Source organism: Panthera leo, chromosome C2 (genome assembly GCF_018350215.1).
Source record: "Panthera leo isolate Ple1 chromosome C2, P.leo_Ple1_pat1.1, whole genome shotgun sequence".
NCBI lineage: Eukaryota > Metazoa > Chordata > Mammalia > Carnivora > Felidae > Panthera > Panthera leo.
The window spans coordinates 96,331,574-96,350,514 of NC_056687.1; the positions used below are offsets into that span (position 1 = coordinate 96,331,574).

The 18,941-nt window shown below is 37.0% G+C and overlaps 1 protein-coding gene across 5 annotated transcripts in view; it reads left to right on the forward strand.

Annotated features, from left to right (window-relative positions):
• Window positions 1-18,941, forward strand: part of MECOM (MDS1 and EVI1 complex locus) — a 557,439-nt gene that overhangs the window by 268,552 nt on the left and 269,946 nt on the right. For all 5 annotated transcript variants that reach the window (XM_042954308.1, XM_042954311.1, XM_042954309.1 and 2 more), the window contains exon 2: window positions 3,161-3,498. In XM_042954308.1, coding sequence (XP_042810242.1) covers window positions 3,161-3,498 — 338 coding nt within the window. The remainder of the gene's footprint in view (window positions 1-3,160; window positions 3,499-18,941) is intronic.

Consider the following 18,941-nt stretch of genomic DNA (forward strand, 5'->3'; position numbering starts at 1 on the left):
CTTTAAAGACCAATTTCCTAGTTGGCATAGCAGATTCATTCATATTAAACTAAGTAGCAGTGCATGGCATTATTTGATCATCATATTTGGGGGTGGATTTTATAAGAACTCAGAGAAAGGGGGTACTTGTGTTAAATGGGATGGTAAGCTGAAATGTGACCTGACAGGATGACTAAAAGGCAGACGGGCAGAGGAGTGCAGATAGGGTGACCCAGCAGGAAGAACTGCAGGGAAAATTTCTTTGAGTTCAAAAGACAGGGATAAGCCTATTCTGGCCTGGGTCCTCCTACTGAGAAGTGTTGAGAATCAGAGAGGAAAGGAGAACGGTTTTAAAATAAAAGGGATTTTATTCCAAGCCTACGAACTTTATTTTATTTTATTTTATTTTATTTTATTTTATTTTATTTTATTTTTAAATGTTTTTTTAAATTTATTTTTGAGAGAGAGAGAGAAAAAAAACAGTGGAGGGGCAGAGAGAGACCAAAACACAGTATCCAAAGCAGGCTCCAGGCTCTGAGCTGTCAGCACAGAGCCCAACGTGGGCCTAGAACTCGTGAATCACAAGATCATGACCCGAGCCAAAACTGGCCACCCAACTGACTGAGCCACCCAGGTGCCCCAGCAAGCCTAAGAACTTTAGACTTTACCTGTGGATACTGGGAATTATTGCAGGCTATTACAGAGGAAAATGGATGTGCCAGGAAGATAACTTTAACAGTATTATACAGACTTAGTATTGAGGGATACTGGCTGAAAAGAGGCTGGATGTCTGGAGACATTATAGAGGACTGTTAGAAAATTTAGGAAGGAAAACATGGATTGAATGAATGAGGTGAGGGCAAAAATCTTGCAAGAAGAACGGACAGCATTAATGACTGAATAAATTGGAGGATGAAGGAGAGAAAATGTCCATGTTATTTTAGAACCTTGAACATGGATAATTAGGGGGGAAATAGTATTCTTTTTTTTTTATTTTTTTTATTTTTTTTTTTTTAAATTTTTTTTTTCCAATGTTTTTTATTTATTTTTGGGACAGAGAGAGACAGAGCATGAATGGGGGAGGGGCAGAGAGAGAGGGAGACACAGAATCGGAAACAGGCTCCAGGCTCCGAGCCATCAGCCCAGAGCCTGACGCGGGGCTCGAACTCACGGACCGCGAGATCGTGACCTGGCTGAAGTCGTACACTTAACCGACTGCGCCACCCAGGAGACTCAGTGTGAGGGCAGACAATAATGTGCAAGATTTTGGATACAATGAACTTGAATGATAGTAAGCTTGTGTGCTGTGGTCAATGTCTCAAGGAATGAGGTTGGGTCCTAGAGTTTGGTTCTATGCTTGGTTTAAATGGCATGTTCTTATTATTTGACTCAGGAACCAAGCACTTCATTAGAAAGGTACTTTGGCATGTGCTAAAACTTTAAGAGGAATCAGTACTTCATAAATCTTTAAGAGAAGTCAGTACTTGATCAACAATTGTTAATGAGTGTCATAGTTAATAAACTTCCACATTGAATCAGAGAGGGAATTGGGGCTAGAACTCAAGTGTTCTACCCTCTAGCCCAATAAAATATCTTGGAAGATTTTAATAATTTATAGAACTGCAGGGTTGGTAGCATCTTAAAGGTCATCTAGTCTAGTCATCAACCTGAAGCTGAAATTCCTCCAAATTATCCCTAATTTATGATTATCTAGGTTATGTTAGAAGCCTTGTGATATGGGAACTTAAGGCAACTCATTTTACCTTTGGATGGCTCTGATCGACATTTGTCTCCATATCATTTTAACTCTTTTCTCCTTGAAGGTTTACAAATCAAACAAATCAGCTATGACTTTCAGTCCATAATCCTTGTGAGCAAGAAATGTGTGCTTTTTTTTTTTTCCCTTAAGATAACTGAAATTCCCTTCAACTGGTGAACTGGTGGGAAATTCAAGCTCAGTCACTACTTTTTAACCCTCCAGCAAGTTGTGTAAAGATCTTAAAGTCTGAAATGGTGCATTCATTTACTTCAGGTGTGGGGGCTGTGTTGCCTTGTGGAGTCCTGAGAGCCCCAGTGCAGAGTGTCCAGACTCCCCTTTACTCTACCCTGCTTTCTCCTCTGGGAAACTTGCTGAATTTCTTTAATGATTTTTGTTTTTACAAATGTCCAGAGGAATCACTAGCTTCAAGTAGCTTTATTTACTTATTTATTTTATTTTAAATGTATTTATTTAAATCCTAGTTAACATACAGTGTAGTATTGGTTTCAGGAGTAGAATCCAATGATTCATCATTTCCATATAACACCCAGTGCTTCTCCCAACAAATGCCCTCCTTAATGCCCATCACCCATTTAGCCCATCCCCCTATGCACCCCCCCTCCAGCAACTCTCAGTTTGTTCTCTGTATTTAAGAGTTTCTCATGGTTTGCCTCCCTCTCTGTTTGTATCTTATTTTTTCCTTCCTTCCTTATGTTCATCTGTTGTGTTTCTTAAATTCCACATATGAGTGAAATCATATGGTATTTGTCTTTCTCTGCCTGACTTATTTTGCTTTGCATAATACAGTCTAGTTCAAGTAACTTTAATTCTCTGCTCTGTGTAAGTTGCTGAGGCAAAGAATACCAATGGCTTGGTGATGTGTTTGAAATGGGAAAGGAAAGATTGAGAAAGAACAAACATAAAATAATGTTTCAGTAAATAGTCCTGCCACACAAATTTAAGCCTTGTTGCCCATCGTAGCCCTTGGAGTCTTTGATGATTCTCCTACAATTTATCTGAGATACACTGCATGATACAACTTTCCAATACATTCCATGGTAAAGCTATCACCTCCTGATTTAGGATGATTTGTGGGGTTGTAGGTACACATATGTTTACTACTTATCTCTTTTACTCAGACCAGTAATTAAATTGCTGATTGTTTCCCAGCTAAATAATGGTTAGATCTGGCCCATGAGAGTATTGACAGTTGAAGATTAGCTCATTCGATTTATAGATTCACCACAGATAAACCAAATCCCCCATCTGTGAATAACAGAGATTTTAATGAAGGTGTATTTTAACAATGGCCTTCCTTATTTTGTCTTCAAAGAACAATGACATTACAAGGTGGCTACTGAATTGTGGGATTTTAACTCTTCTACATGAATATGAATTTACAAAGTTATCATTTTTTCACAGATAATGAGTGTGTATATGGCAGCTACCCTGAAATTCCTTTGGAAGAAATGCCAGATGCAGATGGAGTAGCCATCACTCCCTCCCTCAATATTCAAGAGCCATGCTCTCCAGCCACATCCAGCGAAGCGTTCACTCCAAAGGAGGGCTCTCCGTACAAAGCCCCCATCTACATCCCTGATGATATCCCCATTCCTGCTGAATTTGAACTTCGAGAGTCAAATATGCCTGGAGCTGGACTAGGAATATGGACCAAAAGGAAGATTGAAGCAGGTGAAAAGTTTGGGCCTTATGTGGGAGAGCAGCGGTCAAATCTGAAAGACCCCAGCTACGGATGGGAGGTAAGAATATATTTTGAGTTTACACATTTAAGTATATTCAGATATGTGAAGAAAAGATTAATTTTTAAAGTGACCATAAAGTAAGCAAATTCCAATTGTTGTACAATGTCTTCAAATAGATATTTAAGAATGAACCTCCCTCGTAAGCTCACTTCTTGATAGAAACAAACTGTTGCACTAAGGTATAGCATGATAGAAAGGAACTCAACTAATGAATGGTAAAGAATAGTATCAACTTAAAAACATACCAAAGGGAACAAATACAGTTTTTATAGTTAACATTTAGAAGCATTGTATGTGGCCATTCATATAGTATTGGCATAAGCAAACAACTGTCATCATATGACAAATTCATTGTATTTTATCTTTCCTTTGAGGGCGAGGCTTGAAGATTGGAGAAAACATTTGTTTTCTCCATTTTGTGGCTGAGTTAATTTGGTTTTACTTTGATTCTACATGGTCATTTTGCTTTGTGTTCAATATATTTTGTCACTCTTGTGATAACCCTCCTTTTTCTACCTGCTTCCAGAATGTGAGCACTGTGCTGAATTCTGTGATGGTTTTTTATATTCAAATTTATCTAATGAATACTTCATGCATAATAATGACAGCAAAAATCAATATGGAAATCAGTTGCCAGTCTTAGCCATGATTTTTACAAAACCATCTTGGTAATATATAGGAATGAGAAGTTACAGCCTGATTACTAAGTAAATTTTATTTCAATAAGAACAGGTAACTATGTTATTCTGAGCTTATAATTTTTATATAGATTCTGGGGCTATATATACTTCCTATTTATTTTTATAACTTGAAAACTTTTGTGGTTAAATAATAACATCATAATTTCTGGAAAAACTGGTCTATATTTGCAACATGTGTAGGCAATTTCTATATTAGTAAGAAAGTGTTTTTTTGGAGATGTGATTGACCTTTAGTTTCATAGTATTTCAGGTAGACAGACATCAGATAAGCCAGATTTATTTTGTATTTTCTCTTAAGATTTATGATCATTAATAGAATATATGGTCAACATTTTAAATAGCAATAAATATGTAGTGCCTTCAGGACTTAATTTCAAATTTTTGTTCCTTTGGTTTATATGTATCCTCTTATGAAATCTGCTCAAAATGCCTTAATCAAAACAATTCTTGTCCAAATTCTAAAATCCCAAAAGTTAAGATCTGGATTTGACATGATTGCAAGTGAGAAATCCTTCCTTAGTTTTGTTCTTAGCCACGGCTCGGGGAAAGTTGTGGCTTGGCTACATTGCTTTTAGACACATATATTGATAAGAGGTTTTTAAAAAATCACTGTAGCATTAACTGATATGTGAGTTGAATTCGTTTTAAACTAAATGCGTAGAACTTTACGTCATTTTTGTTCTCCTTAAAATAAAGGCTATAAACATTCTAATAATAAGTAACTCATTAAACTTTTATTACAAAATCTCCAGAGCTAAACAACAAGTTCTGCACTGCTCGAGATTATCCAGAAGGCTTGGAATAAACCAAGGCTTAATAACAAAATAATTTTGCAGTTACAGGGTTGATAAATGTAGGACTGTGTCTCTTTAAACAGGGTGTCTCTATTGGGGGATGAGTCTGGGGAAAATTCTTCATTTAGAGGAAATTTAAAAATAATTATTTTTCTCCTTGGAGTAGAATGTCTTCAGTATATACACAGGAAAATACTTTGAGAAATGTAAAATGATTCTTTTCATTATGTCAAAACTGAGTTGTTTTATTGCTTGGAAGTCAAGTTAACCCCTACAAATAGTTCATGACTCTTTGGCTAAAGATCGCCCGTTCCCTCTCTCTCATTCAAGAATTCAACTGATGGTCAATTCGGTAGTTTTCTTCACCATTTTAATGGTTGCTCTCACTTTGGAGAGTGTGGATTACCTGCTCTAGATGTATTATGAACAAAACCAGAGAAAGGGCTTTTTTGGTGATTTTGGCAATCTTGTTATCCATGGAGGAGCACTTGAGCTCTTGACTCCAGGTTGTTTTTTTTTTTTTTTCCTCCTTCTAATCTTACCCTAGTTAATACAAAACCCAGTCATGATCAACAAAGGCACTTTCACAAAGGCATCTTGCCCTACTCCTGCGTGCTTATTTTTAATCATTCTCCTGTCATATTTGTCCTGAACTGTAGCTGATTTCTGTACTGTTTGGTTAGAGAGATAGTTGTGATCAACTAGTGTGACCTCGTGTTTTGATACTCCTTCATTTTTAAAAATGATCAATTTAAGGAGAAAAAAAAACCTCTTAGGGCAAGGAAAATGCACACGAACAGAGGAAATCCATATTCAGGAAAACAATTATTGAGTGCAAAGCATTCATCAGATTCTGTACTGTTTCCCCTACAGAAACTCAGCCTATCGTAACTGAACAAATCATTGTTATCTCCAGTACTATCCTTGCTCTTTGCTACTTACAAACCTCCCCTCCTTGTGCATTTCCTGTATAATAAATTGTATTACTGTCTGTCCAGTTGCTGAAGCCAAAAAATGGGTTATCTTTGACTCTACTGCCTTCCATACCAACCCTGTATGATTTGTAGTTCCCGTGTTCTATCAGGCCTCCATTCTTTGCTCACACTGGTCTTCCCACATGAGAACCATATTTTCCTTCCCATCCTTATCAGGTATCTATTCATTCTTCAAGTCCATTTCTTCCGTGATATTATCTTTGACCTTTCTAGTCACAATTTAGTACTGCTTGAATTTTGCCTCACCATAGCGCCAATTAAATTCATGAACTAAAGAACTTAAAGCATTGTACAACATCCAAATTATTTGCCTAATTTCCCTAATAGAGCAAAGTATCCATAGCTGTATCCTCTAAGTATAATGTCTTGATTGTGTTTTATCTGTGGTGTCTGTGGTGCTATCTAATGCCAAGTACCTTACCTGAAATAACCAGATTGGATTAGTTCCTTCAGGCTGCTATAACAAAATACTACTGACTGGGTGGCTTAAATAACAGAAATTTATTTCCTCATAATTCTGGAGGCTAGAAGTCCAAGATCAAGGTTCCAGGTGATTTGGCTTCTGATGGGGACTCTCTTGCTGGCTTGCAGTTGGCCACCTTCTTGCTATGTCTTCACATGGCCACTTCTAGGTGCATGTGTGTGCTTATGCTCACACACACACACACACACACACACACACACACACACACAGCTTTAGGGGAGGACAAAAGTGCCCTGGTATTTCTTCTTATAAGGACACTGATCCTACTGGATCAGGTCCCCACCCTTATGACCTCATTTAACCTTAATTACCACCTAAAGTCCTTAGATATCTCCAAATATAATCACATTGGGAGTTAGGGCTTCAACATATGGATTTGGGGAGGATTCAAACATTCAGTCCATAACACAGACATTTAATAATTGGCAAAATAATGAGTGCAAGAATGAAAGAGCAAATGAAAGAATGATGAAGGGATATAGGATTATGTGACTCATAAGAAGATATAAGGAGTGGGGGGGGGGTGAGGTAGGTCCATGGAAACAGCTAGAATCTGGATTTTAGACATGAAGAATCAAGTCTTAACTCTGCCACTATTGTGCAATTCTAGGGAAACTACTTAAATTAATTGGTTCTTGTATTTTTATTTGAACAATGAGCCAATAATAACTGCCTCACACCATTACTTGTTATATAATTAAAATTAAATGAAGAAATATGGTAGTCTTCACAAAGAAACTTTTTATAAGAGAAAGCTCAAAGATAATATTGCAAGTAGTGACCACCTTTCTGAACTCTATTTAAACAGTTTTTAAAAAGTTAAATACATTTCCCAAAAAAAGGCACTTTTGGAAAATAATTTGAATTTGTATTTTAGAGAAATAGGGCATTTTTGAAAGTGTGGCTTATAGACCAAAATACATAGGTAAAATAAGCCATAGATATCAAAAACATTATTTGTATGATTTCTCTCAAACCAGTACTTATTTAATAAAGGAAACTCTAAATTAAAAAAAATTTAATGTTTATTTATTTTTGAGAGAGTGAGAGAGTGTGAGTGGGGAAAGGACAGAGAGAGAGGGGGGGGACACAGAATCCGAAGCAGGTTCCAGTCTCCAAGCTGTCAGCACAGAACCTGACACGGGGCTCGAAATCACCAACCATGAGATCATGACCTGACAGAGTCTGACATGGGGCTCGAACTCACGAACCATGAGATCATGACCTGAGCTGAAGTCAGATGCTCAACCAACTGAGCCACTCAGGCACCCCAATAAAGAGAAACTTTAAAAATAATGTTAGAGGGGCGCCTGGGTGGCGCAGTCGGTTGGGCATCCGACTTCAGCCAGGTCACGATCTCGCACTCCGTGAGTTCGAGCCCCGCGTCAGGCTCTGGGCTGATGGCTCAGAGCCTGGAGCCTGTTTCCGATTCTGTGTCTCCCTCTCTCTCTGCCCCTCCCCCGTTCATGCTCTGTCTCTCTCTGTCCCAAAGATAAATAAATGTTGAAAAAAAAAATTAAAAAAAAAATAATGTTAGAGTCTGACAGTGATTGCCATCTTGCAATGCATAGGACTTGTCTCTAACAAAAAAATTTTGAAGACTGGGGAGCAGTCGATTATATCTAGGACCTAAAAGTAATTAGTGATAGGACACTTTCTCTTAGGTTAAGAACTTTAGAGTTGCTGACTGAGTGAATACTAAAGAAAAATTCTATTGGTTCAAGATGAGTGTTTTCTCTTATGTTTTCTTCTAAAGATGATCATTATGTGATAACATGGAAGTTGCATGGCAGAGGGGAGGGCAACAAGATTTTGGATTGAGACTTTCCAGACTTATGTCCTCTTTGAGGCTCTGTGTGCTAGCTGCGTGATTTGGGAAAAGTGACTTAATTTGGTGCCCCTCGATTTACATATATGTGACATGGTGATAATAATTGTACCTATCCAATCAGGGTTGCCGTGAGAATAAAATGTGACATTGGATGTTAAAAGCCTACCAAAGAGCCTCTCACCTGGTAGAAGAGAGGTAAACAGCAACAGCAAAAGCTTGGCTAAAATACAGATCTGGCACAGGGTCATTAGATAGGGCAAAGGCCAACTATATTTCATTTATTAAGATTTCTAAATTTTCGCTCTTACTCTAACTTCTTGTTTCCTTGAAGTTCAGTTATCTCTGGGAGGGTCTGATTACGTGACTCTGGGTTTATTTAAAAAAGGATGCCCTGGTTGTTTTCTGTTTAACAACTAAAACAAGGATTTGGGAGAGATTCATAAATTTCTTTTTAAAACAAAGAGTAGTTTGGGTGGCAAATTTTTTAATAGTCTGAGATAGGTCATTGGAAAAACAGTGTGAAATGCTGTTTCCTTGTAATACTGTCATTTAGCACATTTTCTGTTTATCTTTGTTATCATTGGCCATCATAAAATTCTGCAAGTAGATGTAAGTCAGCTAATGATGTGTCTATTAGGTGCAAAACCCTCTATTGTATCCCTCTCACCTGTAATTGATCCAGATTACTTTGATCAGTTAAAATAGCGGTATGAGCTCAACTTTTGTTTTTCTCCTTTCAAGCATACACATATTCAGACAGAGAAAAATGGTGCCATGAGTGGTCAGTAAATTTCTCCTATGTTTTGTTAAATAGATGGGAAGGAATAGTGGAAAGAGATTTTACTGGCGTCAGAAACTCATTAAATAATTTTGATGCAGTGTTTTGACAATACATTATGTTCTAGTAATGTAATCCTGAAATGCGATATTACAATGAATGTGTGCCTCCCTATATCATTTAAGAAGGAATTGTTCTCACATTTGTAAGTTTGTTTTTGAGTTCTGCAGTGATGCCTTATGTATTGGAACATGCAATCTATATGTTAACTGAAATATGAGTATCCATTAAAACAACAACATCAGACTTTCAAGATATCTCACAACAGAGTTCAGAGTCAGGAGGGTGACATTCAAATAATGTATGTTTGGCAATAAAGAAAAATGGGGTAGTTTGAGATTTTAGGGATAGGCACCAAATATCTTTGAATGGCAATATTTCTCCCTTATTTCCCTCTAGGTTTGCTTGGGCCAAAAATGAATTTTACAGTGATTTGTAAAATGAAATCAATGGTTTGGCATTGATTTCAGAGAACATGTTTATTCATTAATGGAAAAGCAAGTACACTTGACAAGTTGCATATTCTTAAAGCCAGATAACTAAGTAAAGAACTTTGTCTTAATAATTTTGAAATAAATTGATTCCAGTAGAGGGGAGGAAAGACTATCAATTATCCAAAAGGATGTCTTTCATGGGTAGTTAAGAAAGAAAAATGTAATCTAATAATAAATGTATATTACCATAAAACCTACATTACAAAGTATTAATTTAGGTTTTGCAATGTTGTTTAAAGGATAGCAAACATTCAATTTTACTTTGTGAAAAATTAATAAAAAATAGAGTTTAGCTAACAGAATCCTGAACATGATTGTCACGGGAGCCCAAGAAGATGTGATAGATTCTCTTAGAACAAAATGAAGTCAAGAAAAGAGGATACAATCTATTTTATTCATCTTGTGCTTCCAGCAAACATAAATAGTAGGAATTAAATCTCTGGCTGTTGAAAGAAAATAGAAGTTTACTCTCCTGAAGCACCATGGTAAAGTCTCTAGTTGTACCCCGGGCTCACCTATCTGTGAAGAGGTTAGAAATCCTCTTATCTCACCCCTCCCCCCTCCACATATGCTCTGCGGACACTTGGGGCTTGCTCTTATGCTTTCTTCCATGAAAGGTACTGATGGAGTTCAACGTGTCCACTTATCTTATTGCTGTTTTGACAACTTCTGGTGCTTCTGAAGTATAGTCAGTGATGTGGGCAAGTCTGATATCAAAAATTTTTTAAAGTTCCCCAAATATCAGTGCACTTATGATGAGCACTGGGCAACATATGGAATTGTTGACTCACGATAGTGTACCCTTGAAACTAATATAGCATTGTAAAATAATACATAAAGAAATAAAAATAATAGATATAATCATACACCAGACAAGCAGCAAAAAGACAAAATATAACTATATTAAAATTATTCATAAAGTTAAAAAAGGGGGTGTGCTGTATTCTTCAAAATTTTCAATGTCATAAAAGGGAAAGAAAGACTGTGAAAATGTTCCAAATTAAAGGAGAAAAAAGAAACAGAACAGCCTAATGCAAGATCTCATCTTGGACTGGATTCTGTCAATTGGCAAAATGGAATTTAGAGGACAGGTTAAATAAGTTTGCCACTGTCAGAAGAAAAAAAAAAACAAGAAACACAATGTGTTGTGCACCTAAAACATACAAATATTAGATGTTAATTATGTCTTAATAAAAATTAAAAATAGAGTAATATTGAAAAAAATACACACTTTTAAAAACTCCTGAATGTGTTTCACATTAACATAGTGGAAAACTGTATGATCATCTCAATAGATAAAATCCTAATGTATTTTCATCACAAAACCTCTGAGCAAACTAGAAATAAAAGGTACTACATTGAATTGATGGATGTATAAAAATGCTATAACTGACATTACAATAATGAAATAATGTTGGACATTTTCCCTCAACGACATAAAATTCAGGATTTCCCTGTCAGTACTCTGTTCAAAATTATACTAGATGCCCAAGTCAGTGCAAGATGGAAAGAAGAAAGATATGAAAAGACTAAAAATTTGAAAGGGTAAAGTAAAAATGTCTCTATTTGTAGATGATATGATTATTTAGAAATCTATATATATTAAGAATAAGTGAACATTAAGAAGTAAGCCAGATAAAAGATCAATATACACTTGAGAAAACAATTTGTGTAAATTTTAAATTCCATTTATGTCAATCAAGATGTGTAAGCAGGAAAATCAAATATGTAAAAATAAATATAATGCATACTTTTAAGATACCTACATTGAAAAATTCAAAACATAGCAGAAAATTTAAAGAAGACCTATATAAATAGAAAGATCTGGTCATTGATTAGAAAACTCTGTGCTGTTAAGGTAACAATTCTTCCCAAAGTAACATATTGACTCAGCACAATTCTCATCAAATCCTAGTAGGTTTTATTGTGGAACTTTACAAGTTGATTGTAAACTTTATACAGAAATGCAAAAGACCTAGAATAGGGAAAAAAAAAATTCCCCAAGATTCAAGATTCTTTTTGTTTTACCCTGTCTGCCTTGGTGATCAACTAGGATTTGCATGTGAGTCACTTATTTTTCAAAAGAATATTGGGTGATTTTCTTCCAATTAGGAGGTGTATCCCACAAACTGTATCAAAATGAGTTTCTTTTTTATTCACCCCCATATTTGCATGATTATTGCTTCCCTTCAAGAGGGAAATCAATAGTAAAACTCATGGGTTCAAAGCATGAAATGTTCAGTACAGTTCCTCTTTTAATAGAATTGACAACTGATTCTAGGATTTGATCAATCCAGTGGCAGAAGTTCTTTATAATAATTTGTTATTTTAAAATACTTATTTAGGACCACTGCATCAGGATATTCCATTCTCTAAGCTTTTTCCTTGAGGGTAAGTTCAGAAGCAAGTAATAGGAAGTAACAGATAGAAATTATCTTCAAAGGGTATAAGAATTGATGAAGCTTCTTTGCTCCCTAGTTTGCTATGTAATAGTATGGAGAGAATTTCTTCCAATAATGATAAGTAGGTAGTATGGAAAAATGGGGACACTGAATTTATACAGCAGTTCATTTAACCAATAAATAAAGATGTTAGTGTAGCATCTTGGGTTCTCAAAGTTTATTTACATTGGTAGAATCATACAATAATTTTATTATTATTTTTTAATGATTATTTTTTTTAGAGAGAGAGAGAGAGACAGAGCGCAAGTGGGAGAAGGGGCAGAGAGAGAGGGAGACACAGAACCCAAAGCAGGCTCCAGGCTCTGAGCTGTCAGCACGAACTGTGAGATCATGACCTGAGCCAAAGTTGGATGCTTAACCAAAGAGCCACCCAGGCACCTGAATCATACAATAATTTGATGAAGCACTTCTCTTTATATATAATTCTGTCCATAGATTTAAAAACATGAATTCATATTTCAGCTGTAGGAAAATACAGTAAATAAATGCCATCCTCATTTTTCATCTGGTACATCTTTTGGCCTTTCATAATGTAGCTGAAGCTGAAGATAGGTCAAATATTGTGCTCTTTTTAAGAATATTTTATTTTTTAAAAACACTTTTAAAAATTTATTTATTTATTTTTGAGAGTGAGAGCAAAAGCGAGAGCGAGAGCGAGAGCGAGAGAGAGAGAGAAAGAAAGAACAAGTGGAGAGGGGCAGAGAGAAAGGGAATCCCAAGCAGCCTCCGCGCCATCAGCACGGAGACTGATGTGGGGTTTGATCCCAACTGTTAGATCATGACCTGAGTCAAAATCAGGAGTCAGACACGTAACTGACTGAGCCACCCAAGTGCCCCAAGAATACTTTCCACATGATGATTAGGATGATCACCAAGCCAAAAAATCACAAACAGGAATACATTGTCAGCTATCATTATTACAAAGAATAATATAAAGAGATTTTGTGTGTGGAGCACATAGATACTAGCAGCTACCTGTTAGTTTGTCATTTCTTTCAAATCAATATTTGATATAACAAAATTTTAGTACAGCACAAGACATCTGACAGTGCCTTTATTATAAAGGGACTTCTTGTATTGGTAGGAGATGAACAAACATTACACAGAAATAGCTTGCCTCACTGAGAAACTCCACACAATGGTGTGAGCTGTGTCCATACGACCAAAGGAGAAAATCTCAGAGGTATCAGGAGATTTCATTTGTAATGTTCTGAAAGTCTTAAAACCTTTCTCCCTGTGTATCTCTGGCTTTCACTCTCTGACTCTTTCAGTATCTCACATATCCAGCAGGTGCTGGTCTCAAAGACTATCTCCTCTCAAACACTCTCCTCATAACCCAGGCCTCTACCTGTCTATCTTTATATGTATGTGTATGTATTAAATACATTAAAATATACATTAACTTACATTATATTACATTATATTAAATAATACATTACATTAAATAATGCATGTTATTAAATATATTTATTTATTATATACCTTGTATATTTATACATAATACATTATATAATATATATTTAATCTATATTATATAATATATATTTAATCATTATATATTATATATTTCATATTATATATAAAATTATATAGTATATTGTTATAATAAATTATTATATATAATATATATCATATGTGAAATATATTTATTATATATAATATAAAATATACAAAAATATAAATTTAAAATCGTATAGATGAACTTATCCAGTATGGCCTTTTACATTCTAATGTTTTACATTCTAGTTTAGGTTACCTAGGATCTGGATTTGGCTAATAAACAATGACCAAGGGGCACCTGGGTGGCTTAGTCGCTTAAGCCTCTGACTTCAGCTCAGGTCATGATCTCGCAGTTCATGTGTTTGAGCCCTGCATCAGGCTCTGTGCTGGCAGCTCAGAGCCTGGAGCCTGCTTCAGATTCTGTGTCTCCCTCTCTCTCTGCCACTCCCGTGCTCACACACTGTCTCTCTCAAAAATAAATAAACATTAAAAAATAAATTAAAAAAAAAAATGACCAAGCCATTGATCCAGGAAGGAAGGATGGGCAGAGGATGATTACAGATAACTCTGCTCTGAAATTTCCTCCCTTATTCCTGCCACACCTGCACCTAGAGTTTTCCTTAATCATAGGAAATACGCATGTATTTTCTGTGGCTGCGGCTTCTATTTTCTGTGACGACTGGCCAGTCAGCTCAAGTCACAGGTCCGTCGGAAATCCTTTGTGCCTCCTACCCACTGGCTGACAGTGGTGTTTACCTCGGACACTACAGCTGACCTCCGAGGCTTCCCAGGTGTGCATGGCCTGGAACAGAAACCTCAGTTTGTTGGCAGCCACAGGTGTGGATAATTTGTTTTTTCTTTTCTCATTTGTTTAGATTCTTGTGGTAGGAATTCAGCAGGTGTGTAATGCTAGCATAGAATCTCTACTTGGCACAGAGGCCAGCTACCCTCAAAAAAAAAGATGTTCTTATTGGTCTTGCAACACTGCCAGTTTGGATCCCCGTTTTCCTGGAAACCTCATGCAAGGGCAAGACTCTGCCTAACCGGTGAGTTAGGATAAGCTCATCTCAGAAGATGAGCATGAAGAATCTCCGTTTGGGAACCTTATCAATGGGCAGGAGCAGGTTACCTAGTGCTGCCCTTTGTGGGTTTTGTTTTTCCTTCTCTTTTCCTTTGTAACTTGAGCGGCCACCGTTGCAGTTACAGGGATGTGGGAAATCCTGGACTTGGTTTCTAAGGAGATATAAGCCAGGCTAGGATGCTCTTGTTGACACGTAAATTTCTGCTCATTTGATGGAGACTAAACAGTAGAAGCACAGACAGAGATTAGTCCACTATGCAGGGACCTTCCATCTTCCTGCTGTCTCCTCAGGAAGTCACTAATCCCAGGACCCAATTATTTCAGTAGAGGGCCAGGTGAACTTGGAGGTCATCCCTGACCATGTCTAACTTTAACTGGGGGACAGAGGAAGGGAGCTATGGTAACACTGGGGGAACCAGTTGGCTAAGCCAAGAGCCACTGTCATCAGTCTGTCAGCAATGTGGTACTGGGGCCAGAGAACCTTCCCTCTTGGCCCTCCTTAACCTTGCAAAAACACTTGTACAATGGCTTCTCCTGGCTAGGTCGTGATATCTAAAGAAATAGACACACACGCAGCCTTCTATTCCTCAGTTTTCCTTTATTATGGATTGTTCTCCAGTTTTTGTTTTTAGAATCAAAGTTGGAGTTTATTTGATGTTGTTTTTACTTGCATACCCTAATATAAGACAGGGGTTAAGGGGGCAGGGAGGTCACAGTGATTTGCCCTATGGGCCCTATACCTCTCTGAATGTAGGCATTGGTCGTCTATTCCCTTCAGGTAATACAAATGCACCACAATGAAATGATGACATATGTCAGAGGAACATTTGTCTCAGAGGGCAGCAGATGGGATCTGTAAATCATACTTGGAGAAAAGGGTGTCACATGTGAGTATCAGATAGCCAGTAGACTAGTCTTTCATTCTGCATCTTAACCTTCTACAAATGCAGATATTTATGGTAATATACGTCTGATATAACAGCACTGGCTGAAGAGCACTGATAGTAATAATCCAGAGAAGTAAACATTAAACATCACATGGACCATTAAAATCAATTTCACAGCCGCTATATTTTTGTAGTGGCATTTCATGTATTCATCTTTAGCTATTGCTGATGTATTGGTTTAATCGTGGCATCTCTTGAGAATCTAGTTTTTCTGAAGCAGCACGTAAGTGAGATAAAACCTTTACACTGAGCTCCACAATCGAGGATGGTCAATCATATGTCCAGCATTTGAGTAGAACTTACTTTATATCCAAGTCATTGCCCCCCGTAAGAGATGAGGAGGGATTAAAAATAGCTCTGTTGCCCAATGGATGATACTCGAAAAGAAAAAGAATTATCATTGTGTTTAATAAGAGAACTGACAAGCAATCATAATTCTTTCCATTAAGTAAATATGTTAGAAAAATTTATTATGAAATGACACATTATGCGAGCCAGGAATCAAAGATGACATCCTTGCATTAAATACGGTAGATGCCATTAAGGAAAACAGTCAATATGTCACCAAGCCATGGCCTGTAAAAATTAAATTGATTTGGTAAATGTAAGTAAGATAGATCTGTTTGCTTTCATCATCAATTTTGAGTGGGTGAACAGGTGATGTCACCAACCTGGGAGCGATAAAGATGCAGGACCATCTGGAAAGGCAGGTGATGAATGGGCAACTGCTTTTGGATAGTGACAGTGCTGTGGTACTTTGTCACTTGGGATGCAGTACTTAATAACTTTTCAATACCATCATAATAAATTTCACTGCCTTATTAATATAGAAATGGTGAGTTATTACTATGATGGGGAGTGTATATAACTGGAGACGCAGCCGTCAAAAGCTGATTGTTTGGGCATGTTTCTTTAAGCAACACGGTTGACTCGTGATAATCAACCTATGTCTATACCAGTAGAGTTTATTGCACTTGTCAAAGGAAAAAGTAGTATTATTCAAAATTATATGAAGTCGTAATAAACAAGTTTAATATATTATCAGACTTTTCCTGTAAGTTTCCAAACATGAGGCAGTAAATCATTTTTAATAATGTCTTTTCATGTAAAATAATGTCCTCATGCAGTAATAATGTCCTTTCTTAACTATTAACAAAACAGTCGACTTCTTTGTATGTGTTTTAAGGGGTATTTTTATTTGTACTTTTCAATCATTTTCTTCTGCAAATAAAGAGCTACGGCAGGAACCTTAGGACGTTTCATTAACAAGCTCGAAAGTTGCTGAGTACAGGCCATGTCACGCATTTCCATTTTAATTGAACAGATGTACTTAAGAGTAAACCACAGCAAACGAAATACAGACGAAATTATAAACACGTGTCACTGGGAAGTAGGCAGGAAAGAACCTCTGATGAGCATCTGTGTGTGTTTTATGAAGCCAAGGACTGCCACTTCATAAGTTCGTCACTGATGTCTCCAGTTTAATGAGAAGAAACAAAATATGTAGATAGGTGTAAGTTGAAGATGAATTAGTAGATCAATCACTTAGCACCATTCAGGGTGTCTGCCGTTGCGCGGTGGGAAAATAATTAGATCTGAGATGCTGTTCTTATTTATAGGCCGGCTGTTCGATGTGGGATGGAATATGGGAAACTTCCTCTTTCATGTCACTGTGGTCTTTATATTGTTTCTTGGCCAGGCTGACTTTTAATTCTGACATTGTCTTTCAGGCTGCAGTCGTCCAGCCTCTTTCTTAAATGAAATGCCTCTCCACCATTTCTATTACTGCTGAAAAGAGAGCCAGCAGTCTATTAACAGGCAATAAAGTTCAGGAAGCCCAGGACTCATTTCTTGGGTCAGAGGTGAAAATTGCAATACTAAATGAAACAAAGGTGTGCCTTGATCGCTCAAGAAGCAGCACCAGAAAGAACACACGTGTTGTTAGCCAGAAGTCTCCCACTTAAAGGGAAAGGAATAATCGTAATAATGTTGGCCGATGGAGTTAAGTACTCAGTTGAGAGAAATTATATCAATCTGACAAATATAGCCTTCACAGGAGATAAAGTCTCTAATGACCTTAAATGCATATATTTATCATTTAATTCAACAAGCCAATTCCCTTGGGCTTTTGACCAACGACATTTCCCCTCAAGTTTGGAAATTTTTTACTAGCCCAGAGAATAATGGTTATTTGTCAGAGGGTTCCAAAGCTAAACGCAGTTGGAAGCAAAGAATGGGAGAGAAAAAAAAATGGCTAATAGAGTCTTTCTACCTCAGAGAATATTAATCCGAACTTTCATTGATGCGAGCGCTGCAGCATTTCGTGGCTGAACAGTAGGTGGCAGACATTGTAGTGAAGAAATGGGGAAATTTTAATCTAAGCAATTTTCATCTGATTTCATTAGCTTCCAGATATGTCATCAGTGTGCACAGCACATTAATTTGCAAAAAAATAGGAACACTAAATAGTTGTGAAATGTGCTAGTTGAATGTGGAAAAATCAAAAGGGTCCTACAGAAATAAAAGCAAAAGTTCTAATGTTTCATCAGGTAAAGTGTGTGTGAAACAGGAAAGCCCAAAGAATAAAGGGGCCCTTGTGTATGGTGGGCTTTTCCTCACTGTTATTCTTGGTCTCAACTTGATGAAGTGTATTAGTGATATGCACGAAGCACTGTGACTCCTGTATCTCCCTTTGTGAGATTGTCCATGCCTTTGTTTGTGCTGTCAGTCAGTTGTTCTTTCTCTTGGGCAGCCACATTGGTAACCACAGGATCTACTTGCAAATAGATTTCTGTAAAACCATATTATCCTTCAGCCCTTGGCTCCTTCTCCCCACCCCCCTTCCCGCAACAATCTGGCCATTCATGTGGCATGGCTCTCTTGCTGGCTTCTTTGTCATACGTCTAGTGGTTTGTGTTTCAGAGAGGCCGTGTGACATAGTGCAAGGAACACTGGCCTGGGTGCCAGGAACCTTGAGCGCTTGCCCCAACTTGGACTTGGGACCTTGGAAAGTCACCTGGTTTTCTCCTCTGAAGTCTCGCTGAGATCTACTCTAGCTTTGACTTGGAGTGTTTGAATTTTGTTCATTTACTCGTTCTTTACTTCTTTTTACCCTTCTGGATGTGCTCTGCATTATTATGGTTTTTGAGACTTTATTTATATGGGGGCCATGTTTCAGTCTTTGAACCCCGGGAAGGATACAAATTAATTTTAAATTAAGTAGAAAATAGATGCTTGTTTTAAATTTTCTCTTGTATTCAACTAGTAGAATTATGTTTTGTAAACCTGAAATCAAAACACCTTTGATATGTGC